This window comes from Rhinoraja longicauda, chromosome 6 (genome assembly GCF_053455715.1).
Source record: "Rhinoraja longicauda isolate Sanriku21f chromosome 6, sRhiLon1.1, whole genome shotgun sequence".
Lineage (NCBI taxonomy): Eukaryota > Metazoa > Chordata > Chondrichthyes > Rajiformes > Arhynchobatidae > Rhinoraja > Rhinoraja longicauda.
Window position 1 is genome coordinate 7,655,087 of NC_135958.1, and position 26,305 is coordinate 7,681,391.

At 48.1% G+C, this 26,305-nt stretch overlaps 1 protein-coding gene across 1 annotated transcript; it reads right to left on the reverse strand.

Moving 5' to 3' along the window:
• Window positions 1–511: 511 nt before the first annotated feature.
• Window positions 512–24,662, reverse strand: nod2 (nucleotide-binding oligomerization domain containing 2). Its single transcript, XM_078401638.1, has 12 exons — window positions 24,602–24,662; window positions 19,391–19,909; window positions 17,243–17,345; window positions 13,424–15,245; window positions 12,297–12,380; window positions 10,259–10,342; window positions 9,036–9,119; window positions 6,771–6,854; window positions 6,590–6,673; window positions 3,907–3,990; window positions 1,854–1,937; window positions 512–674 (listed from the first exon to the last, which is right to left on the reverse strand). The coding sequence occupies exons 2-12, from the start codon at window positions 19,859–19,861 to the stop codon at window positions 602–604; spliced, it is 3,057 nt and encodes a 1,018-aa protein (XP_078257764.1). The 5' UTR covers window positions 19,862–19,909; window positions 24,602–24,662; the 3' UTR covers window positions 512–601.
• Window positions 24,663–26,305: the final 1,643 nt, after the last annotated feature.

The window sequence follows — 26,305 nt, forward strand, 5'->3', positions numbered from 1 at the left end:
CCCATTCATCCCCAGATATTGCCTGACCCACTGAGTTCCTTCACCTCTTTGTGTTTTGCTCAAGATTCCAGCATCTGCAGTTCTTTGTGACTCTATGTTTCTGTATTATCTTACTGGATGATAACAGTTGTCAGAAACAAAAGAACATTGTTGATAAAAATGGAAATCATTGGTAATCACACATACGTGCACACGCACACATAAACACATGCACACACGGACACAAGCAAGGATGCACACAGACACGCTCACACACACACACACACACACACACACACACACACAGACACACAAACCTGCTCAGTCACACACAAACGCATTTAGACACAGATACACACCTAAACAGACAAGCAGACACATGAAGACACATTGCAGACACACCACACAGACACAGACACACACAGTCACACACCACCTTTCCAGTAACTACAATTAGTGAGCTTTTCAGCCAATTGATTAAGTAAAAATTGTTTATTTAAGCACCAAAATTCGTAAATATGACTCCTAACCATTATAAAATTGCAAATAAATAATCAGCCCAGTTCATTGTGAGTCCAGCCACAAAAGGTCAAAGTTTACTTTTGAAGTATTTGACTTTTGGTCAAAAGGTCAATCTTGTTTCTGCCCTGGTCACCTCTTCGATCTCCTCAGCAGTCACCTGATTTCCCCCTAACCTGAAACCAAAAGTAAAATCAATATATACCGCGCAGGTAAACTCTGTTTAACAGTTAGCTTGGGTTGTACAATTATTTTGCTGCAAACAGAAAAAATGTCACTTGCAGCACATGTTTCAGCAAACTTCCCAGCGGCACGGTGGCGCAGCGGGTAGAGCTGCTGCCCGCAGTCCCAGAGACCCGGGTTCAATCCTGAGCTCGGGTGCTGACTGGGTGGGTAGATACATGCTGTATCTATACTCTCTGTGACCGCGTGGGGTTTCCTCCAGGTGCCCTGGCTTCCTCCCACATCCCAAAAATATGCAGGTTTGTGGCCTCTGTAAAATCGCCCCTCGTGTGTAGGGAGTGGGTGACAAAGTGGGACTACATAGGACTAGTGTGAACGGACGATCGATGGTCGACGTGGACTCAGTGGGCCGAAGCGACTGCTTCCATGCTGTATCTCTGAACAAAACCAGACCTTTTCTTCAAAGTCCAACTCTCGTTTCTGTATCTTCTATAAGGCATAACTTTAAGGGGAGAAGTTTAAAGAAGATATGCGGGGCAAGTTTTTATACAGAGTGTCATGAGTGCGGAGAATGTGCTGCCAGGGGTGGTGGTGGAGGCAGGTACAATAGTGGTGTTTGAGAGGCTTTTAGATCGGCACATGGATATGGAAGGAATGAAGAGATACGGATCACGTGCGGGCAGAGGAGATTAGTTTATCTTGGCATTATGTTCGGCACAGACATTGTCCTGTGCTGTACTTTTCTATGTTGTCAGGATCTTATATGAACAGTCTTCCTACAACACTGTACAAAACCTGAACCTTAATATCACAGCAGTGGGAAAGTAGGCAGCAGGAGATCCAGCAACAGACTGGCTCCACCAAGATGCAGTGCAAAAACGTCACAGGTGATCCTTCTTCCCTGTGGCTCTCAAACTGTACAACTCCTCCCCCTTCTGTCATGGGGTAAGACTGACTCCACCTTCCCCCCACCCCCCCCCCCCCCTCCCCAATCTTTGCCCCGCCCCAATCCTGGACTTTTCACTCGTCACTTTAATTTCATGGTTCATGTATCTTGTTATGTTTTGTGACTGTCGGCAGACCAATTTCCCTCCTGGGATCAATGAAGTTCTATCATATCATATCGTGTCATATTGAGAGTGACGCGAAGAGACCGCACATGAAAGACTCACCAAATAGACGTAACGGTGACATTGTGCTTCAGCGCAGAAACAATAAATTCAATTCCTTTTTTGGTTATCTTATTATTAGACAACCTGTAGAGAGAGAAAAAAAATTAAAAGTCATAGTATAGCATTCACAGGTTTTCGGAGTAGAATAAGGCCATTCGGCCCATCGAGTTCGCTTTGCCATTCAATTATGGCTGATCTCTGCCTCTAATGAATCTGTGGAATTCTCTGCCTCAGAAGGCAGTGGAGGCCAATTCTCTGAATGCATTCAAGAGAGAGCTGGATAGAGCTCTTAAGGATAGCGGAGTCAGGGGGTATGGGGAGAAGGCAGGAACGGGGTACTGATTGAGAATGATCAGCCATGATCACATTGAATGGCGGTGCTGGCTCGAAGGGCCGAATGGCCTCCTCCTGCACCTATTGTCTATTGTCTAATCCAATTTTCCTGCCTTCACCCCGTAACACTTGACACCCGCTCTAATCAATAATTTGTCTATCTCTGCCTTAAAAATATCCACTGACTTGGCCTCCACAGCCCTCTGTGGCAATGAGTTCCACAGATTAACTACCCTGTCCTTAACTTCCTGTCACATGCAGCAACATTGTCTTTGCAACTCAGGTAGCGCCTGGTATTATTTGCCCAAAATACTTTCGTCCAAGATCAACCGTTTTGAAACAGATTTCCGTTTAAAGTTCTTGTCACGTTACCGAGGCTCAGTGAAAAGCTTTTGTTGGGTGTTATCCGCCCAATGGAAAGGCAACACATGATTACAATTGAGCCATTTACAGTTTATAGATACATGATAAGGGAATAACGTTTAGTGCAAGGTAAAGCCCAATCAAGGATAATCCAAGGGTCCCCGATGAGGTAGATAGTAGTTCAGCACTGCTCTCTGGTTGTGGTAGGATGATTCAGTTGCCTGATGACAGCCGGGAAGAAACTGTCCCTGAATCTGGAGGTGTGCATTTTCACACTTCTGTACCTTTTGCCCGATGGGAGAGGGGAGGAGAGGGAATGGCCAGGGTGCGACTCGTCCTTGATGATGCCGCTGGCCTTGCCGAGGCAGCGTGAGGTGTAGATGGAGTCAATGGAAGGGAGGTTGGTTTGTGTGATGGTCTGGGCTGCGTCCATAATTCGCTGCAATTACGTGCGGTCGTGGATAGAGCTGTTCCCAAACCAAGCTGTGATGCATCCTGATAAAATGCTTTCTATGGTGCATCTGTAGAAGAATATTTGCTGACTATTGTTAGGAAGGAGTGTATTGCTTCTTCAAAGAGACTCCACATGCTGGATTGACTGAAAGATACAGCATGAAAACAGTCCTTCGGCCCACCGAGTCCACGCCGACCATCAATCACCCGTTCACACTAGTTCTGTGTTATCCCACTTTTGCATCCATTCCCCCCCTGACATCAGTCTGAAAAAGTGTAAGAAAATAACTGCAGATGCTGGTACAAATCGAAGGTATTTATTCACAAAATGCTGGAGTAACTCAGGTCAGGCAGCATCTCAGGAGAGAAGCATCTCAGGAGAGAAGCATCTCGACCCGAAACATCACCCATTCCTTCTCTCCACAGATGCTGCCTGACCTGCTGAGTTACTCCAGCATTTTGTGAATTAATAATCAGTCTGAAGAAGGGTCTCGACCCGAAACGTCACCCATTCCTTCTCTCCTGAGATGCTGCCTGACCTGCTGAGTTACTCCAGCATTTTGTGAAATAAATACCTTCGATTTGTACCAGCATCTGCAGTTATTTTCTTACCCTACACCCTCCGGGTTATTTAAAGAGGCCAATTGATCTACAACCCCGCACATTCGTGGGATGCGGGAGGGAACCGGAGCACCCGGAGGAAGCCAACACGGTCACGGGGAGAACGTGCAAACTCCACACATGCAGCACCCGAGGTCAGGATCGAACCCGGGTCTCTGGCGCTGTGCGGCAGCGGCTCTACCAGCCGTGCCACCGCGTAAAGCAGCCAAATCACTTCCCTCGATATTGCACTGCGCCATAAGTTCTTGATGAATCGTGCATTAGGCAATATTTCAGTACGTACTTGAGAACCCTCAGGCTTGTGTTGTTCTGTAGTCCGTCTGCAAAATGCTGCACATCCTCATCAATTAAACTGTTTTCGTCAAGGCTGCAACAACAACAGTTTTGGCAAGAAGATCAGAATTACGAAATGATTACTGGGCTATTCGGAGCTGAGAGCTGCTTCATCATGTAACTGCTATAAAGTACTTTGCTCTCAATTAATACCGTATTTCAATTGCTGGCTTTGCTGAGTTTTGCTTCCGACACATGTATCCCTGGTCCTCTCACTTCCTCTTCCATTTTTGACGGCACAGATAACCCACGTTACCACAGACCCTAGAAGGGGAATGGTATTTATTTCGTGAAATGCTGGAGTAACTCAGCAGGTCAGGCAGCATCCCAGGAGAGTCTGAAAAAGGGTCTCGACCCGAAACGTCGCCCATTCCTTCTCTCCTGAGATGCTGCCTGACCTGCTGAGTTACTCCAGCATTTTGTGAAATAAATACCTTTGATTTGTACCAGCATCTGCAGTTATTTTCTTACCCTAGAAGGGGAATGGTGTCCGTAATTGCAGATTGTCCACTATAACGGAGTGAGGGACTTGATCCAAACACTCCATGAAACAACGTGTTGTCTTCAAGTACAAAAGTTCTTTTTAACAGCTAAAAATTTATTTTTGTTACCGCAAGCAAAAAGTACTAAAGGCTGAGTTTAGGATGAGAGGGGCAAAATTAAAAAGGAGATGTGCGGGGGGAGTTTTTTTCTACACAGAGGGTGGTGGGGGGGCCCGGAACATTCTGCCAGTGATAGTGGTGGAAGCAGATACGACAGTGACATTTAAGAGTCTTTTAGACAGACACGCGGATATGCAGGGAATAGAGGGATATGGATCATGCGCATGCAGGTCATGAGGTCATTAGTGATAGGAGCAGAATTAGGCCATTCTACCCATCAAGTCCACTGCGCCATTCAATCATGGCTGATCTATCTCCCCCTCCTAACCCCATTCTCCTGCCTTCTCCCCATAACCCCCGACACCCGTACTAATCAAGAATCTGTCAATCTCTGCCTTAAGAATATCCACTGACTTGGCCTCCACAGCCTTCTGTGGCAAAGATTTCCACAGATTCACTTCCCTCTGACTAAAGAAATTCGTCCTCATCTCCCTCCTAAAGGATCGTCCTTTAATTCTGAGCCCATGGCCTCTGGTCCTAGACTCTCCCACTAGTGGAAACATCCTCTCCACTAGTGGAAACATCCTCTCCACATCCACTCTATCCAAGCCAATCAAAAGATGAGATTAGTTTATCTTGGCATCATGTTTGGCAGGGAAAATGTGGGCCGAAGGGCCTGTTCCTGTGCTGCTCTGTGTTCTAGTTATCACCAGATGCCTGTTACTTGATGGTCACCTAACACTAAAGTGTCTGAAAAATCAACCAAAATATTCAGGTATTGTAGCAGCAAATAAATCTGTCAAAATTACTTTAAAATACTTCAAAGTACTGTTACTGCTATTTAAATAAAACCAACAACAAAAAATTCTAACGTTAATGTTTTGGTTCTATAATATTTTATTAGAGATGGAGTTTTAAGGAGCAGAGAAATTGTGGAAGAACTGTTACCTCACAGCGCCAGAGACCCGGGTTCGATCCGGAACAGCATCCCTCTCCCCATCAGAACTGCCCCCTCCATCGACTCCTTTAAGACCAGGCTCAAAACCTATTTCTACCCCCTAGCGTTTGAGGCTCATTGAGGAGGCGCTGTGAACTGTTTGCGTGCTACTGTATGTTTCATTTTTTTTCCTTAGTACCTAATCAGATGTACAGCACTTTGGTCAACGTGGGTTGTTTTTAAATGTGCTATACAAATAAAATTGACTTGACTTGACTTGACTTGAACTCGGGTGCTGTCTGTGTTGTGTGTTGTACACGTATGTTCTCCCCGTGACCGCATGGGTTTCCTCCGGGTGCTCCGGTTTCCTCCCACTTCCCAAAGACATGCGTGATTGGAGGTTAATTTGCCTCTGTAAATCACCCCCTGGTGTGTGCGAAAGTGGGATAACACAGAACCAAATGTGAATGGGTGATCGATGGGCAGTGTGGACTCGGTGGGCAGAAGGACCTGTTTCCACGCTGTATCTTTCAATCAATCAAAAGGTAATGTCTCCAAGAAGAGTGTCTGGCAAAAAGGATAATCGGGAAGAAATTTTGCGGCACGGTGGCGCAGCGGTAGAGTTGCTGCCTTACAGCGAATGCAGGGCAGGAGGCCTAGGTTCGATCCAGACGTCGGGTGCTGTCTGTACGGAGTTTGTACGTTCTCCCCGTGACCATATGGGTTTTCTCCGAGATCTTCAGTTTCCTCCCACACTCCAAAGACATACAGATTTGTAGGTTTATTGGCTTGGTATATGTATAAATTACACCTAGTGTGTGCAAGAGCGTTAGTGTGCGGGGATCGCTGGTCAGCTCGGACTCAATGGGCCGAAGGGCCTGTTTCCGCTCTGTGTCTCTAAACGAAGCTAAAAATAAACCAAAACTGAATCTTACTGAATTGTGTGCAAAACGAAGAATTTCAATGTGCCTAGTACATGGGACAATAAAGTATTATCATCATAATAATCAACTAATCCAGGACCATCATTGACCTGATGATGAACGGCACACCAGGACCAGGTGAATGCAGGCACCTCCGTTAATTAATCTCACCACAGTTCCTGCAGGGCCGTGTTCCTTTTCAACATTGACGCCAAATCTCTGGCACCTCGTCCACCAATGTTATTATCGACGAGGCTAGCGGTCAAAAGAGAGAGCGTAGGGTCACTTAACTGGACACAACGGGGTTTTGAATAACACTGCATGCGAACCATTGCTCTACGAGCTTCGTTACCTCAGCCAGATCAGACTGGTGTTATCTTCAAGGGCTTTGGCTAAGGCCGAGGCTCCTGCATCTCCAACCTTGTTCCCCCAAAGCCTGCAGAAATATTGAAGAATAAGCTAATGAATCCCATTATTAAATATTAGTAAATAATCCGAGCAAATATATTGAATGCTGTAAAATGACTTGGTTATTCTATGAAGGAAACGGAAGTTATCTTAAGCTATAATGATTAAAATAATAATAGATTTTAGTCATTAAAAATACTGGAGTAACTCAACAGGTCAGGCAGCATTTCTGGGGCATGGGGAGAAGGCAGGAGAATGGGGCTTGAGAGGGAAAGATAGATCAGCCATGATTGAACGGCAGAGCAGACTTGATGGGCTGAATGGCCTAATTCTGCTCCTATAACATGAACTTATGAGAGCATGAATACGTGAAGTTTCAGGTCAGAACACTTCCTCTGAAGAAGGGTTCCAACTTGAAACATCATCTATCCGTGTTCTCCAGAGATGCTGCCTGACCTGTTGAGTTACTCCAGTATTTTTAATGACTAAAATCTATTATTATTTTAATCATAATAGCTTAAGATAACTTCCGTTTGAATTACTCACAGACTCATGGCCCAATTTTCCCATTCCGCCCAAGGTGCCCCATCTACACTAGTCCCACCTGCCTGCGTTTGGCCCATAGCCCACATTAATGACTTGGATGAAGGGATTGAAAGTACCATTAGCAAATTTGCAGATGATACAAAGCTGGGTGGTAGTGTGAACTGTCAGGAAGATGCTATGAGGTTGCAGGGTGACTTGGACAGGTTGTGTGAGTGGGCGGATGCATGGCAGATGCAGTTTAATGTGGGTAAGTGTGAGGTTATCCACTTTGGTGGTAAGAATAGGAAGGCAGAGTATTATCTGAATGGTGTCAAGTTAGGAAAAGGGGACGTACAACGTGATCTGGGTGTCCTAGTGCATCAGTCACTGAAAGGAAGCATGCAGGTACAGCAGGCCGTGAAGAAAGCCAATGGAATGTTGGCCTTCATAACAAGAGGAGTTGAGTATAGGAGCAAAGAGGTCCTTCTCCAGTTGTACAGGGCCCTAGTGAGACTGCACCTGGAGTACTGTGTGCAGATTTGGTCTCCAAATTTGAGGAAGGATATTCTTGCTATTGAGGGCGTGCAGCATAGGTTTACTAGGTTAATTTCCGGAATGGCAGGACTGTCGTATGTTGAAAGACTGGAGCGACTAGGCTTGTATACACTGGAATTTAGAAGGATGAGAGGGGATCTTATCGAAACGTATAAGATTATTAAGGGATTGGACAAGTTAGAGGGAGGAAACATGTTCCCAATGCTGGGGGAGTCCAGAACCAGGGGCCACAGTTTAAGAATAAGGGGTAGGCCATTTAGAACGGAGATGAGGAAAATCTTTTTCAGTCAGAGAGTTGTGAATCTGTGGAATTCTCTGCCTCAGAAGGCAGTGGAGGCCATTTCTCTGAATGCATTCAAGAGCTAGATAGAGCTCTTAAAGATAGCGGAGTCAGGGGGTATGGGAAGAAGGCAGGAACGGGGTACTGATTGAGAATGATCAGCCATGATCACATTGAATGGCGGTGCTGGCTCAAAGGGCCGAATGGCCTACTCCTGCACCTATTGTCTATTGTCCGTAGCCCTCTGAACCTTTCCTGTCCATGTACCTGTCCAAATGTTTGTTACATGCTGTTGTAGCACCTGGCTCAACTACCTCCTCCAAAGAGTGTGCAGGTTTGTAGGTTAATTGGCTTGGTAAATGTAACATTTGTCTCCAGTGGGTGTAGGATAGTGTTGATGTTCGATGATCGCTGGTCGGCGCGGACCCGGTGGGCCGAATGCCCTGTTTCCGCGCTGTATCTCTAAACTAAACTAAAGACAGCATCCGAGATCTGGATTACGTACAGGATTGAGCCGGGGTCTCTGGTGCTGTGAGGCAGCAGCTCTACCTGCGCCACCATACTGCCCTTCGGACTATATAACTTAAATTGCTTTCCACACCAGCATCATTTATTTGAGGGGAAAACTCAATGAAAACACTTTATTCATAAGTTGTAGGAGCAGAATTAGGCCATTCGGCCCAACAAGTCTACTCCCGCCATTCAATCACGGCTGGTCTATCTCTCCCTCTCAACCCCATTCTCCAGCCTTGACATGAGCCCACAATGGAGAACATTTGTGAATGGAGCGTGACGTTCGGCAGCAACGTACGAAAGCGGAACAAGGAATCGAACAGCGAAGGGACGTACCCCAAGAACTGGATGGAGTTGTTTTGTTTCAAACCTTCTGCCAGTACCTCTGCTCCAGCAGCTGTGAGGTGGTTGTTACCCAGCCTGGAAATGTTCAAGAATGAATGTGAAGGTAGAACCAACACCAGCCTGACTAAAACAAGTAGCTTCCAAGATGGCGCCCAACCCAGGCGACTATCTGCGTGCTAGCCACAGAAGCAGGTCCACAGTCACATATCACACTCGCTCCTCACTCTTCAATCTCTTCGCCTGTAGCGACGTTTCTTACCTTAACTATGATCTTCCCTTATCACGTATCTGTACACTGTAAATGGCTCAATTGTAATCATGCATTGTCTTTCTGCCGACTGGACAGCACGCAACACAAGCTTTTCACTGCACCTCGGTACACGGGGCAATAAACCAAACAGAAACTGAAACTGAAACTGAATAATTGATTGTGGGAAAGAACTGCAGATGCTGGTTTAAATCGAAGGCAGACACCAAATGCTGGAGTAGCTCAGCGGGTCAGGCAGCATCTCTGGAGAGAAAGAATGGGTGACGCTTCAGGTCGAGACCCTTCTTCTGACCCTTCATCATTCTGAAGAAGGGTCTCGACACGAAACGTCACCCATTCCTTCTCTCCTGAAATGCTGCCTGACCCGCTGAGTTACTCCAGCATTTTGTGTCTATCTTCGGTTTGAACCAGCATCTGCACTTCCTTCCTTCACAAAATCTGAAGCCAGACCTACTTTCAAACAAAATCCGGAAGTGGTGCAGGCTCAACCCAAATTCAAATCTCTTTCAGAAACTGCGCACAAGTCTCATGGAGTCATACAGTGTGGAAACGGGCCCTTCGGCCCAACATACCCACACCAACCAACTCTGCACTAGTCCTACCTGCCCGCATTTGGCCCATATCCCTTGAGACCTACCCTCTCCATGTGCCTGTCCGAATGTCTTTTAAATATTGCTCTAGTATCTGCCTCAACTACCTCCTCTGACAGCTCGTTCCATGCACCCACCACCCTCTGTGTGAAAAGGTGAAACCTTAGGTTCCTATTAAATCTTCCCCCCCCCCCCCCCCCCCCCCACCCTCACTTTACACCTATGGCCTCCGGTTCTTGATTCCCCTACTCTGAGTAAAAGACTCATCTGCCTCATCCTGACCACTCCCTCGAATATCAGGCTATATTTGTCCGAGCGCTTCCTTTGTTAAGTACCGCTCGCAACGCTAACCTTACCTGAGTGCTAGAAAGTTATCCTTGTGTTTCAGAAGCCTTGCAAAGTTCGCAGCACAGTCGTCGGTTAGATTGTTATGAAACAACCTAAAGAAATAAAGAATTTGAAGAGTAAATCGAATAATATCCTCTGAACCTGTAAATACCTCTAGTCTCCTACAGAACACAACCTATTCTAGTCAGGACGTCACGTGGCAACTTTAGAGCACTATGGGCAGTCAGGCCTTGGGAGTATTGTGTGCATTTCTGGTCACCCCATTACAGGAAGTATGTGGAGACTTTGGAGAGGATGGTTACCAGCAAGCTGCCTGGATTAGAGGGCATCGGCTTCAAGGAGAAGTTGGGCAAACTTATATTGTCCTCTCTGGAGCGTCAGAGGCTGAAGGGAGACCTGATAGAATTATGACAGGCACAGATGGGGTAGACAGTCAGAACCTTTGCTCCAGCATGGAATGTTAAAGATTAGGGTATTGCTCTGAGGTGAGAAGGGCAAAGTATAAAGGTGGTGTGTGGGCCAAATATTTTCTTATCCAGAGTGTGGTGGGGGCCTGGAATGTGCTGCCAGGGGTAGTGGTGGAGGCAGATACGATAGTGGCATTTAAGATGCTTTTAGTTTAGTTTAGTTTAGAGATGCAGCACGGAAACAGGCCCTTCGGCCCACCGAGTCCGCGCCGACCAGAGATCCCCGCACATTAACACTATCCTACACACACTAGGGACAATTTACATTTACACCAAGCCAATTAACCTACAAACCTGTACGTCTTTGGAGTGCGAGAGGAAACCGAAGATCTCGGAGAAAACCCACGCAGGTCACGGGGAGAACGTACAAACTCCGTACAGACAGCACCCGTAGTCGGGATCGAACCCGGGTCTCTGGCGCTGCAAGTGTTGTAAGGCAGCAACTCCACCGCTGAGCCACCGTGCCTTCAGATAGGCTTGTAGATGCGCGGGGAATGGAGTGGTATGGATCACGTGCAGGCTGGGGAGATCAGTTTAACGGGGCATGGTGTTCTGCGTGGACATTGTGGGCCGAAGGGTAAATGCAGAGCGAACCAAAAACAAGCAAAGTTCAGGGGCATCCTAGTGTTCCAGTGCATGGACCACAAACCATTGACAGGCAAGTCCAGCAAGTCATTAAGTAGATAATCCTGAGGTGCCTAAGATCATGAGAGGAATATTTTAGGGTAAACGCACAGACTTTCATCCAGAGTAGGGGAATCAAGAACCAATGGACATAGGTTTAAGGTGGGGGGTGGGGGGGGGGGGTGGAGATTTAATAGGGAATAAATGCTGGAGTAACTCAACAGGTCAGGCAGCATCTCTGGAGAGATAAAATGGGTGACATTTGGGATCGAGACCCTTCTTCAGACTTTCTTCGGTGTAAACCAGCATCTGCAGTTCCTTCCTGCACTAAAGATCTAATCTGAGGGGCCTGAGGGGCAGCTATTTTTTTTACACAAAGGGTGGTGGGTGTATGGGATGAGCTGCCAAAGGAGGGAGTTGAGAAAGGTACTATTGCAACATTTAAAAGACATTTGGACGGGTACACGGATAGGGTAGTTTAGAGGGATATGGGCCAAACGCAGGAAGGCGGGACTAGTGTAGATGGGCCATGTTGGTTGGTGTGGGCAAGTTAGGCCGAAGGGCCTGTTTCCACACTGTATCACTCTATGACCCTAACTATAATTAATCAAACACATAAGCAACCCCTCCATCAAATCCTGTTGCATATTCTTAGCATTTCCCCATTTGTGTAGGAAGGAACTGCAGGTGCTGGTTTAAACCGAAGATAGACACAAAATGCAGGAGTGACACAGCGGGACAGGCAACATCTCTGGAGAGAAGGAATGGGTGACGTTTCGGGTCGAGAGCCTTCTTCAGACTGACGGGTCTCAATCCGAAATGTCACCCATTCCTTCTCTCCACAGAAGCTGCCTGTCCTCACTCTAGCATTTTGTGTCTCCCTTCACTGATTCCTTTATTGACAGCAGCTGCCAGACCTACTATTTAGAGAGACAAGCAGGAACCCCGTTCTTACGCAATCTTTCTTAAGTTGCTGCACCCAAGAGCTTGATCAACCAGTGTGGCGGCTCCCCGATCACAAATGTTATTTGCCCGGAGGCTGTAAGATATAAAAATAAAATTGATTGCACGATAAACCTTCCGCAAATAGAAAGAGATCTTGCAAAGAGATCTTTAGTTTAGTTTAGTTTAGAGATACAGCGCGGAAACAGGCCCTTTCGGCCCACCGAGTCCGCGCCGACCAGCGATCCCCGCACATTAACACTATCCTACACCAACTCGGGACAATTTTTACATTTGCCCAGCCAATTAACCTACATACCTGTACGCCTTTGGAGTGTGGGAGGAAACCGAAGATCTCGGAGAAAACCCACGCAGGTCACGGGGAGTGCGTACAAACTCCGTACAGACGGCGCCCGTAGTCGGGATCGAACCCGGGGCTGCATTCGCTGTAAGGCAGTAACTCTACCGCTGCGCCACCGTGCCAATCTTCTTTTGAACATTGTGCCTCAATTTTGTGATTTAAATTGTTTTCTATCATGGTAATATTTGCAATTTCTAAGTATTGTAATATTCTTTAGTACAATGTTTTATTTTCGTTATTTATCAGTTCATAAGTGAAAGGAGCAGAATTAGGCCATTCGGCCCATCAGGTTTACCCCGCCATTCAATCGTGGCTGATCTATCTCTCCCCCCTAACCCCATTTTCCTGCCTTCTCCTCATAACCCCTGGCACCCGCACTAATCAATCTTGAACTTATAGTTTAGTTTAGAGATAAAGCATGGAAACAGGCCCTTCGGCCCACCGGGTCTACACCGACCGGCGATCCCTGCACACTAACACAGTCTGACACACAGCTCGGGACAAGTTACATTTTTACCAAAGCCAATTAACCTCCAGACCTGTACTTCGTTGGAGTGTGGGAGGAAACCGGAGCAACTGGAGAGAACCCACGCGGTCACAGGAAGAGCGTGCAAACTCCGTACAGACAGCACCCATAGTTAGGATGGAACCCGGGTCTCTGTCGCTGTGAGGCAGCAACTCTACCACTGCGCCACCGTGCCGCCCGAATGTCACAGGGACACATTAACATGTATTTATATTAACATCGTCAACTCTAGTTTCCAACTGGAAACACTTACTAGATGGACTGGCAGATTCCCAGGCAGGGCAGGAGCTGTTCAATGCCGATATCACCAACCGAGTTGTGATCCAATTGTAATCCGACGGGATTTTTCAAGTGCCTGAGAACGTAGGCGAGGGCAGTGCATTCCAAAGGCCCGATTCCACAAAAGGTCAGCTTCAGGTGATCCACCTCCAGGTTACTAACGGCCTGCTTGGCCAAATCATCGTTCTGCATTTCGTAAATGCACTTGATCCACCAGACAAACTCAGGCAAGGCATGCATGCTCTTTTTCTCGTCCCTGACGGCTGGTGGTATGGACAGGAAGTGCTTCTCAATGCCCTTTGCCAAGTAGCTCTTCACCAGCTTGGACTTCTTGGATTGCCTCGGGCTAACCGATAATCTGTGCATCAGGTGCCTGTGTCGAGCTGACAGGAGCCCAGAGACAAAGCTGGCTGTGATGTGGAGATTAGACCTCTCTGCTTCCCTCAACATCACTTTGCACCTCCTCTCCGTTTGCAGGTGGCACTGGAGGCAATTGAGTGAGAGCATCTCGATGCAAGCTATGGGCCTCAGGCAAGAAGACGTCACCTTCTCCCTGGCTCTGAACAACGAGGAAAGGGTCGGTTCGCCGACATCCTCGCTCGATGTGATGTGCAACGCAGCGAAGAAACACTGGATGGTGATGTGAAGAAATTCATAATTCCTATTTCCGGTCGTGGTCCGCGCATGGGAGAAACCTTGACTCTGGACAAGAAACCCCATGGAGATGTCTTCTTCCGATATCTGGGCCTCCTGGAGTTGTGCGGCTGAGAAGACGTAGTTGCAGGAGACCAGGCCGTCCATGGCCAACTTGCTGAGGTGGAGGATGGTGCTGGCGTGAGACGGGAGGACGCCATCTCCTCCTCGTGCGTCGTGCGTACAATGCAAGAGAGAGTGGTCCAGGATGAGGAGGTAGATGTCGGTCATGGTCTGCGGGAGGTCCTTGCCGCCCCGCATCAGCTGCTCGTGGCACTTGGACACGATCCAGCAGAAGAAGGGCAGGTGGCACAGCCCGTGAACGGCTGGGTTGGCCTCGACGAAACGCAAGATGCGCTCCGCGTCCGAGCGGCCGCCGTGGCTCTTCCTGATGAAGGCCTGGATCCCCTCGGGCGAGAAGCCCTTCAGGGCGACCTCCTTCTGCAGGTACTTCCTCAGCGCGGCGTTGACGGCACCGGGGCGGCTGCTCACCACCTTCCTGGTGTTTTTCATCAGGTTCCCTTGAAGGAGATTGGAGATGAGGTCGAGGGCAGAGGCGGGCCTGGTGGGGGAACAGTGCTTCACCTCATCCGCAAACCGCAGCCTCAGCTCATCGAAGCCGTCCAGCGTGAAGAGAATCTCCTCGGGGTGGTCCAGAATATATTGGAAAACCTCGTCCTGGCCGCCGTCCGGCCAACAGCAGTACTCAAACAGCAACATCTTGAGAGAGACCTGCGTGTCAATGAAGTTCAACCTTCGACAGCTGAACGCAAACACAAATGTGAACTCCTGGAAGGCCTGCCTTGTGGCCCATAACTGTTGGATTCGCTGCAACACAGTGCTTTTCCCACTTCCGGCTTCCCCGATGATTAGCACCATATCTGCGTCTTTATTTAATACTCCCTCCGAACCAAAGATGTCTTGCAGCCCGATTGAAGACCGCAGGCGGCTGCTCCCGCAGGTGGTGTCAGTTAGTTCCAAGGTACAGTTCACGTAGACATCCTCCAGACACATGTTTTCAGTTCCTGCGTAGTTCGTTAGGAACCGCGACTGGGCCGCGAGCGTGGAACTCAACTTTTCCTGATACTTTAACCGGGCGTTATCTGAAAAAGATAGCCGTTTTAGTTTAGGAAAGAAAAACTGCAGATGCTGGTTTAAATCGAAGGTAGACACAAAATGCTGGAGTAGCTCGGCGGGTCAGGCAGCATCTCAGGAGAGAAGGAATGGGCGACGTTTCGGGTCGAGACCCTTCTTCAGACTGATGTCAGGGACAAATGTCCCGCCCCCTCCCCTGACATCAGTCTGAAGAAGGGTCTCGACCCGAAACGTCGCCCATTCCCTCTCTCCCGAGATGCTGCCTGACCCGCTGAGTTACTCCAGCATTTTGTGTATTTTTAGTTTAGTTTAGTTTGGAGATACAGCGCGGAAACAGGCCCTTCGGCCCACCGGGTCTGCGCTGACCAGCGATCCCCGCACATTAACACCATCCTACACCCACTAGGGACAATTTTTATATTTATACCAAGCCAATTAACCTACAAACCTGTACGTCTTTGGAGTGTGGCAGGAAACCGAAGATCTCGGAGAAAACCCACGCAGGTCACGGCTAGAACGTACAAACTCCGTGCAGACAGTGCCCGTAGTCGGGATCGAACCCGGGTCTCCGGCGCTGCATTCGCCGTAAGGCGGCAACTCTACCGCTGCCCCACCGTGACCGCCCTTTAAATGACCATCTTCTTTATAAATGGCAGGAAGTCAACTGCAACCGTTGAATTATCTTGGTGCATTACTGTGCCAAAGTGCAATCAGCACCAGCCATAGATTCAGTTTTAGTTTTAGAGATACAGTGTGGAAACCCACCCTTCGGCCCACTGAGGCCGTGCTGGTCATCATTCACCCCACACTGGCTCTGTGTCCGACATCCTTGTGATCTTTATGTTGTTTATGTTTGGAGATACAGCATGGAAACATGCCCTTCGGCCCACTGAGTCCGCACCGACCAGCGATCACCCGCACACCAATTCTATCCCACACACTAGGGGCGATTTATATGATCCAAGTCACTTACAAACTTGCACATCTTTGGAATATTGGAAGGAAACCAGAGCACCTGGAGAAAACCCGCGCGGACACTGGGAGAACGTACAAACTCTCGTAGAGGCAGCACCCGTAGTTAGGATCAGACCCGGGTCTCTGGCGCTGTAAGGCAGCAACTCTACCACTGCACTAGATTTCTTCCAGATTCTAAAAGAAGACTGGAACTGACAACATGCAAAAGACAAAGGAAATGCTGATATTTACAAACTTGTACCTTTTGTTTCATTTTTCAAGCCCGTTTTTCAAAGTATATTCAACCATTTTATAGGTGAAGTTCAGAGAGGGCCGTAGGCCAACTGTACACCGCATCTTTGCTGGAAACAGGGTGAGAGGAGAGCCAAGAGTATTTCATTGTTCTATGATTTGGCATGTGATTAACGAGGGTGTTGCCAGGACTCAAGGGCCTGAGCTACAGGGTGTGGTTGAGCAGGCTAGGACTCTATTCTTGGGAGTCAGCAGGATGAGGGGTGATCTTGTAGTGGTGTACAAAATCATGAGAGGAATAGATCGGGTAGACGCACAGAGTCTCTTGCCCAGAGTAGGGGAATTGAGGACCAGAGGTTTAAGGTGAGGGGGGGGGGGGGGGGGGGATAGATTCCATGGGAACCTGAGGGGTAACTTTTTCACACAAAGGGTGGTTGGTTTATAGAACGAGCTGCTAGAGGAGTTGAGGCAGGGACTATCGCAACATTTAAGGAACGTTTAGACAGGTACATGGATAGGACAGGTTTAGAGGGATATGGGCCAAACACAGGCAGGTGGGAGTAGTGTAGATGGGACATGTTGGCCGGTGTGGGCAAGTTGGACCGAAGGGTCTGTTTCCACGCTGTATCACTGTGACTCTATATGCACCGGAACAAAACAATGAGATTCTTATTTGCAACCACAACAGGGTTGAGAGTTTGTGAGCTTACTTATGCTGCAAAATCACCTTTAGACAATTTTGCAGTGCAACCACAGTACTGATAATAAATCACTAAGAACACCTGGCAATATTTCTTACCGACCACAGACTTGATAGGCGAGGGTTCGGATTCAAGATATTCTAACAGGGCCCGAGCTGCATCGTCCCCCTTTCCTTTGGTGAGATCTAGAAGCTTCCGTGCCTAACAATGAGATATTAATCACAACAAAAATAGTGCTTTATGAAATGGCGGGAACGGAACAGCCCACGAGCATCAGCTGCCCAGATTCCAAATCATGTATCGCGGCAGAGATAATGGCAACTCATCTTAATTACAACTTCCTCAGAGTCCCAACACACATAATGGGGTGGCACGGCGGCACAGTGATAGAGTTGCTGCCTCGCAGCACCAGAGACCCGGGCTCGATCCCGACCACGGGTGCTGTCTGTGCGGAGGTTGCACGTTCTGTTCTCCCCGTGGGTTTTCTCCGGGTGCTCCGGTTTCCTCCCGCACTCCAAAGACGTGCAGGTTTGGAGGTTAATTGGCTTCAGTAAAAATCGTAAATCGTCCCCAGTGTCTGTCGGATAGTGTTAGTGGTCGGCGCGATATGGGCCAAACACAGGCAGGTGGGGCTAGTGTAGATGGGACATGTTGGCCGGTGTGGGCAAGTTGGGCCGAAGGGCCTGTTTCCGTGGTGTATCTCTAAATTAAACTAAACTAAACATGGATGATCTTTCCCAAGATGTCAGAGACCGAACCAATTACATAAAACTGCACCAATATCCATATACAACTGACTAAATAGCTTTAAAACCATACACAGCTATAATTCAATCAAATATGAGACACAAGCTGCTTCAAGGCAAGGGATGTTTTTTTTGTGTTCATCATGGAGCCAGACAAACTGATATGAATTCTGAGCACGTAAGCTACATATAAGAGAACGAGATACAGCACGGAAACAGGCCCTTCGGCCCATCAAGTCTGTGCCAACCATCAACCTCCCTTCATAGTAATCTAACATTATTCCCATTTCATTCTCTCCCCCAATTCTCTCCCTCACCTGCATTCCAGAGTCAATTTTACAGAGGGCCCAATTTACCTACAAACCCGCATGTCTTTGGGATGTGGGAGGAAACCGGAGCACCCGGAGAAAACCCACGCGGTCATGGGGGGAATGTGTAAACTCCGCACTTAGCCAGCACCCGAGGTCAGGATCGAACCCGGGACTCTGGCGCTGCGAGGCAGCGGCTCTACCCGCTGCGCCACCGTGCCAGTGCTTCACAACTCCCTGTGATGTCTGGTAGACTCTACTACAATTGGCCTGAAGAAGGGTTCCTATACAGGAAGGTAGACACAGAATGCTGGAGTAACTCAGCGGGACAGGCTGCATCTCTGGAGAGAAGGAATGGGTGAAATTTCGGGTCGAGACTCTTCTTCAGACTGATCAAGAATTGTACCTTGGATTTAAACCAGCATCTGCAGTTCTTCCCTGTAATGCCTCCTCTGCACACAGTTATTCTAAAAGTTACTTAAACGTTGCGATAGTACCTGCCTCAACTCTCTCCTCAGGCAAATCCTTCCTTAAACCAACCAACCTTTGGGTGAAAAGGTTATTCTTTACAGGACTGAACTGTACTCTAGGAGCAGGCTGTAAACATATTGCATCAAAAAAGATATTGCATCACTTTCCTGTTGATTCTACGTTTTGTTAACCATAATAATACTTTTTCTTGATTAGTACGGGTGTCAGGGGCGATGGGGAGAAGGCAGGAGAATGGGGTTTGGAGGGAGGGAGAGAGAGATAGATCAGCCACGATTGAATGGCAGAGTTGACTCGATGGGCCGAATGGCCTAATTCTGCTCCTATCTCTTATGAGACAAAGTTAATAAGCAGCAACTACAGATTCTGCAGTGCGTAATCAATGGTTCAATGGTTCTCTATTGGCACTTATGGACAGCGCAGTGAAATCCTTTCACAACTCATGAACTTATAATTGCACCTTTTTCGATAACCTGCAAATTAAAAACATGCCGTCTCAGATATCCTTTCTACGCCTTGTCTACAATGTCGACAAGGCAGGAACGGGGTACTGATCGAGAATGATCAGCCATGATCACATTGAATGGCGGTGCTGGCTCGAAGGGGCCGAATGGCCTCCTCCTGCGTCTATTGTCTATTGTCTATTGTCTATTGTTTATTGTCTATTGTCCATTGACACGGTTAATTCTTCGGGTCCACCTACCTGTTGGGACGGAGTATATATCGGCAATTGAATCTCGTCGCATTCGTACTGTGTAAAGTGTCCACAATCATGCAGCAGCAGCAATGCAGCGGCGGTACGCCCATGCAGTCTCCGCACCACGGAGGGCCTGCGCCGCTGCAGCGTCTGGGCGGGCAGTGTCCTGTCCATCTCCGCTGGAGGGTTACAGTCTCTCAGCTCTATACGCGGGAGCTGGTAGCTGGGAAAGACCTCTCTCCACACGAGGACGAAGAGCTCGCAGGCTCTCACCCCTTTACACATCACGGTGTCCAGCAGGAGGCGGCTGGCACTGAACAGCTGCCGCGGCGACTTCACCGTCTCATATTCCTCCCAGTTCAGAAGGTCCCAGGCCAACAGGTGATCGAGGACTGTCTCAAAGTTTTCCGCCGAGCCTTCTCCAAGAATGTTGATGAGCTGGTGTCTTTCTGCGTTCAGTAGCTTATCGGTGCTCATTCCACTTGCTGCCCAAGCGTTCGGGGTGTTTTAAGGTGGAGCGGTAATCTGCCAGGGCCAAGAAATCGATCAATCATTAAGTTTTACACCTCCGCTCTGTCCGCCTAAACCCACCTGGTCTCCCGGTTGCTCAACACTTTCACTCCCCCTCCCATTCCCACACTGACCTTTCTGTCCTGGGCCTCCTCCACTGTCAGAGTGAAGACCAGTGTAAAAGTACCATTAGCAAATTTGCAGATGATACTAAGCTGGGGGGGGGGGGTAGTGTGAATTGTGAGGAAGATGCAATAAGGCTGCAGGGTGACTTGGACAGGTTGTGTGAGTGGGCGGATGCATGGCAGATGCAGTTTAATGTAGATAAGTGTGAGGTTATTCACTTTGGAAGTAAGAATAGAAAGGCAGATTATTAGCTGAATGGTGTCAAGTTAGGAGGAGGGGGAGTTCAACGAGATCTGGGTGTCCTAGTGCATCAGTCAATGAAAGGAAGCATGCAGGTACAGCAGGCAGTGAAGAAAGCCAATGGAATGTTGGCCTTCGTAACAAGAGGAGTTGAGTATAGGAGCAAAGAGGTCCTTCTACAGTTGTACCGGGCCCTGGTGAGACCGCACCTGGAGTACTGTGTGCAGTTTTGGTCTCCAAATTTGAGGAAGGATATTCTTGCTATGGAGGGCGTGCAGCGTAGGTTCACTAGGTTAATTCCCGGAATGGCGGGACTGTCGTATGTTGAAAGGCTGGAGCGATTGGGCTTGTATACACTGGAATTTAGAAGGATGAGGGGGGATCTTATTGAAACATATAAGATATTTAGGGGATTGGACACATTAGAGGCAGGAAACATGTTCCCAATGTTGGGGGAGTCCAGAACAAGGGGCCACAGTTTAAGAATAAGGGGTAGGCCATTTAGAACGGAGATGAGGAAGAACTTTTTCAGTCAGAGAGTGGTGAAGGTGTGGAATTCTCTGCCTCAGAAGGCAGTGGAGGCCAGTTCGTTGGATGCTTTCAAGAGAGAGCTGGATAGAGCTCTTAAGGATAGCGGAGTGAGGGGGTATGGGGAGAAGGCAGGAACGGGGTACTGATTGAGAGTGATCAGCCATGATCGCATTGAATGGCGGTGCTGGCTCGAAGGGCTGAATTGCCTACTCCTGCACCTATTGTCTATTGAAACAGGCCCTTCGGCCCTCCGAGTCCATGCCAACCATCAATCACTGGCTTACACTTGGTCTGTGTCACCCCACTTTCTCACCCACTCCCGACTCATTAGGGGGGCAATTTTACAGAGGGCCAATCGACCCACAGACCCACAAGTCTTTGGGATGTGGGTAGGAAACCGGAGCACCCGGAGGAAACCCACGCGGTCACAGGGAGAACGTACAAAAACACACACACACACACACACACACACACACACACCACACACACACACACACACACACACACACACACACACACACACACACACACACACACACACACACACACAAACACAGACAGCAACCACGGTCAGGATGGGACTCGGGTCAGCAACTTTACCAGCTGCGACACCGTGTCGCACAAAATATAGAATATCTTTAAAAAAACATTGGCATCAGATAATGACGCAGCTGCACTTTCACAAGAAGAATGCAAAGAAATTGCTTATCAAGAGAAAAAAGCACGTTATATTACAGACCAGACTAATAGTTGCAACATTGAGTCTTCAGAATGTAAAGGGAAGTGATAATGTGGCAATTGGGTGAAATCATCCCCATCAGACTTACACCGCGATGTCATCTGGCATTTTATCAATTCCAAAGATCTGTCACAAGAATTGGTGGAATGGATTTAAAATGTGAAAGGTTTACAATTGTAATAAATGATGGCAAGGCTCTGTTTAAAGACCAACGTTGAGGAGAAACCCCTGTAAATCGCTCAGGCTCATGGGACTAGCTTCAACGGGGCACCTTGGTCGGCATGGATGAGTTGGGCCGAAGGGCCTGTTTTCTGTGCTGCATCAATTTGGTGGCGCAGCGGTAGAGTTGCTGCCTTACAGAGGAAGAAAATAGTCAAGGCAAATGTGGGTCCCTTGAAGACAGAAGCAGGGGAATTTATTATGGGGAACAAGGAAATGGCAGACGAGTTGAACCGGTACTTTGGATCTGTCTTCACTAAGGTGGATACAAGCAATCTCCCAGATGTTCTAGTGGCCAGAGATCCTAGGGTGACGGAGGAACTGAAGGAAATCCACATTAGGCAGGAAATGGTGTTGGGTAGACTGATGGGACTGAAGGCTGATAAAGCCCCAGGGCCTGATGGTCTGCATCCCAGAGTACTTAAGGAGGTGGCTCTAGAAATTGTGGACGCATTGGTGATCATTTTCCAATGTTCTATGGATTGAGATGAGATTCAGGATCAGTTCCTGTGGATTGGAGGGTAGCTAATGTTATCCCACTTTTTAAGAAAGGAGGGAGAGAGAAAACGGGAAATTATAGACCAGTTAGTCTGACATCAGTGGTGGGGAAGATGCTGGAGTCAAATATAAAAGACGAAATTGCGGAGCATTTGGATAGCAGTAACAGGATCGTTCCGAGCCAGCATGGATTTACGAAGGGGAAATCATGCTTGACTAATCTTCTGGAATTTTTTGAGAATGTACCTAGGAAAATTGACAGGGGAGAGCCGGTGGATGTGGTGTACCTTGACTTTCAGAAAACCTTTGACAAGGTCCCACATAAGAGGTTAGTGGGCAAAATTAGAGCACATGGTATTGGGGGTAGGGTACTGACATGGATAGAAAATTGGTTGACAGACAGAAAGCAAAGAGTGGGGATAAATGGGCCCCTTTCAGAATGGCAGGCAGTAACTAGTGGGGTACCGCAAGGCTCGGTGCTGGGACCGCAGCTATTTACAATATACATTAATGACTTGGATGAAGGGATTAAAAGTACCATTAGCAAATTTGCAGATGATACAAAGCTGAGTGGTAGTGTGAACTGTGAGGAAGATGCTATGAGGTTGCAGGGTGACTTGGACAGGTTGTGTGAGTGGGCAGATGCATGGCAGATGCAGTTTAATGTGGATAAGTGAGAGGTTAGCCGCTTTAGTGGTAAGAATAGGAAGGCAGATTATTATCTGAATGGTGTCAAGTTAGGAAAAGGGAACGTACAACGAGATCTGGGTGTCCTAGTGCATCAGTCACTGAAAGGAAGCATGCAGGTACAGCAGGCAGTACCACACCTGGAGTACTGTGTGCAGTTTCGGTCTCCAAATTTGAGGAAGGATATTCTTGCTATTGAGGATGTGCAGCATAGGTTTACTAGGTTAATTCCCTGAATGGCGGGACTGTCATATGTTGAAAGACTGGAGCGACTAGGCTTGTGTACACTGGAATTTAGAAGGATGAGAGGGGATCTTATCGAAACATATAAGATTATTAAGGGGTTGGACACGTTAGAGGCAGGAAACATGTTCCCAATGTTGGGGGAGTCCAGAACCAGGGGCCACAGTTTAAGAATAAGGGGTAGGCCATTTAGAATGGAGATGAGGAAAAACTTTTTCAGTCAGAGAGTTGTGAATCTGTGGAATTCGCTGCCTCAGAAGGCAGTGGAGGCCAATTCTCTGAATGCATCCAAGAGAGAGTTAGTTAGAGCTCTTAAGGATAGCGGAGTCAGGGGGTATGGGGAGAAGGCAGGAACGGGGTACTGATTGAGAATGATCAGCCATGATCACATTGAATGGTGGTGCTGGCTCGAATGGGCCGAATGGCCTCCTCCTGCACCTATTGTCTATTTTCTATTGTCTAATGGTCTGTTTCCTGTATCATCGTTACTCTTTTTGCTTATCTTTCATCCATTTATCTCTCCACATCATCGTCTGTATCTCTCGTTTCCCTTATCCTGAACCAGTCTCAAGAGGGGTCTCGACCCGAAACGTCACCCAATCCCTTCTCTTCTAACTTTTATTTCCCCACTTTCTCGGTTTTGGGCGGTGGGGTTTTGACCTGAAATATTTACTGTTTCTCATTGATGTTGCCTGACCTGCAGAATGCTTCCTCCCCTCCCCTCCCCTCCCCTCCCCCAGACCCTTGCATTAACTAATGCCTGCACACACACACACACACACACACACACATACACACACACACACATACACACACACATACACACACACACACACACACACACATACACACACACACACACACACATACACACACACATACACACACACACACACACATACACACACACACACACACACATACACACACACATACACACACACATACACACACACACACATACACACACACACACACACACACACACACACACACACATACACACACACACACACACACATACACACACACACACACACACACACACACACACATACACACACACACACACACACACGCAACTACCAGAGACATTCAGAATACACTCACACCCCCCTTGCAGAGAGAATTAAAACAGCAAACGTAGATCTGGCATAAAGTCCTGCAGGGGAGAGATATCCCAGACGGTTTGACAAAGCTCTAGGTTTACACAGTGAGGATAAGTAAGGACACCTTATTGCATTGAGTGAGGGAATTGATCATTGTGAACAGTGAGGGTCAGCAATGGGTTGGAGTCAGGCAAGCCAGGGGGGGGGTTCTTTGGGGAGAAGATGGAAGGGCGCTGGAGGGCACTGGGGAGAGGGTTAGGGCAGAAAGCGTGCGGGTTGATGCAGGGACAGGTGAAGGCGAGGGTCGGGTCTTACCTTTGCGCTTGTTCCTGGCGTTGTGGAAGGACGGCCAGCCACTTGTTTCACCGCCCCTGGCTGCACCGAGCTCTGACTGCTCCTCTCTCTGCTGCGGAAGTTCAGGCGGTGGGAGGAAAGGCATGGCCAGGCGCAGTGCAAGTGTAACCCTTTCCAACTTGTCAACACCCATGCAGTGTGCTGGAGGCAACCGCAGCTGCTGGTTTGGCACCGTAGATAGACACTAACTCAGTGGGTCAGGTGGGGTAGAAATGTTGGAGTAACTCAGTGGGTCAGAGTAGAAATGCTGGAGTAACTCAGTGGGTCAGAGTAGAAATGCTGGAGTAACTCAGTGGGTCAGGGGGGTTAGAAATGCTGGAGTAACTCAGTGGGTCAGAGTAGTTAGAAATGCTGGAGTAACTCAGTGGGTCAGAGTAGTTAGAAATGCTGGAGTAACTCAGTGGGTCAGGGGGGTTAGAAATGCTGGAGTAACTCAGTGGGTCAGAGTAGAAATGCTGGAGTAACTCAGTGGGTCAGGGGGGTTAGAAATGCTGGAGTAACTCAGTGGGTCAGGGGGGTTAGAAATGCTGGAGTAACTCAGTGGGTCAGAGTAGAAATGGTGGAGTAACTCAGTGGGTCAGGAGGGTAGAAATGCTGGAGTAACTCAGTGGGTCAGGAGGGTAGAAATGCTGGAGTAACTCAGTGGGTCAGGAGGGGCTAGAAATGCTGGAGTAACTCAGTGGGTCAGAGTAGAAATGGTGGAGTAACTCAGTGGGTCAGAGTAGAAATGGTGGAGTAACTCAGTGGGTCAGAGTAGAAATGCTGGAGTAACTATAGACAATAGACAATAGGTGCAGGAGTAGGCCATTCAGCCCTTCGAGCCAGCACCGCCATTCAATGCGATCATGGCTGATCACTCTCAATCAGTACCCCGTTCCTGCCTTCTCCCCATACCCCCTCACTCCGCTATCCTTAAGAGCTCCATCCAGCTCTCTCTTGAAAGCATCCAACGAACTGGCCTCCACTGCCTTCTGAGGCAGAGAATTCCACACCTTCACCACTCTCTGACTGAAAAAGTTCTTCCTCATCTCCGTTCTAAATGGCCTACCCCTTATTCTTAAACTGTGGCCCCTTGTTCTGGACTCCCCCAACATTGGGAACATGTTTCCTGCCTCTAATGTGTCCAATCCCCTAATTATCTTATATGTTTCAATAAGATCCCCCCTCATCCTTCTAAATTCCAGTGTATACAAGCCCAATCGCTCCAGCCTTTCAACATACGACAGTCCCGCCATTCCGGGAATTAACCTAGTGAACCTACGCTGCACGCCCTCCATAGCAAGAATATCCTTCCTCAAATTTGGAGACCAAAACTGCACACAGTACTCCAGGTGCGGTCTCACCAGGGCCCGGTACAACTGTAGAAGGACCTCTTTGCTCCTATACTCAACTCCTCTTGTTACGAAGGCCAACATTCCATTGGCTTTCTTCACTGCCTGCTGTACCTGCATGCTTCCTTTCATTGACTGATGCACTAGGACACCCAGATCTCGTTGAACTCCCCCTCCTCCTAACTTGACACCATTCAGATAATAATCTGCCTTTCTATTCTTACTTCCAAAGTGAACTCAGTGGGTCAGAGTAGAAATGGTGGAGTAACTCAGTGGATCAGGGTAGAAATGCTGGAGTAACTCAGTGGGTCAGGGTAGAAATGCTGGAGTAACT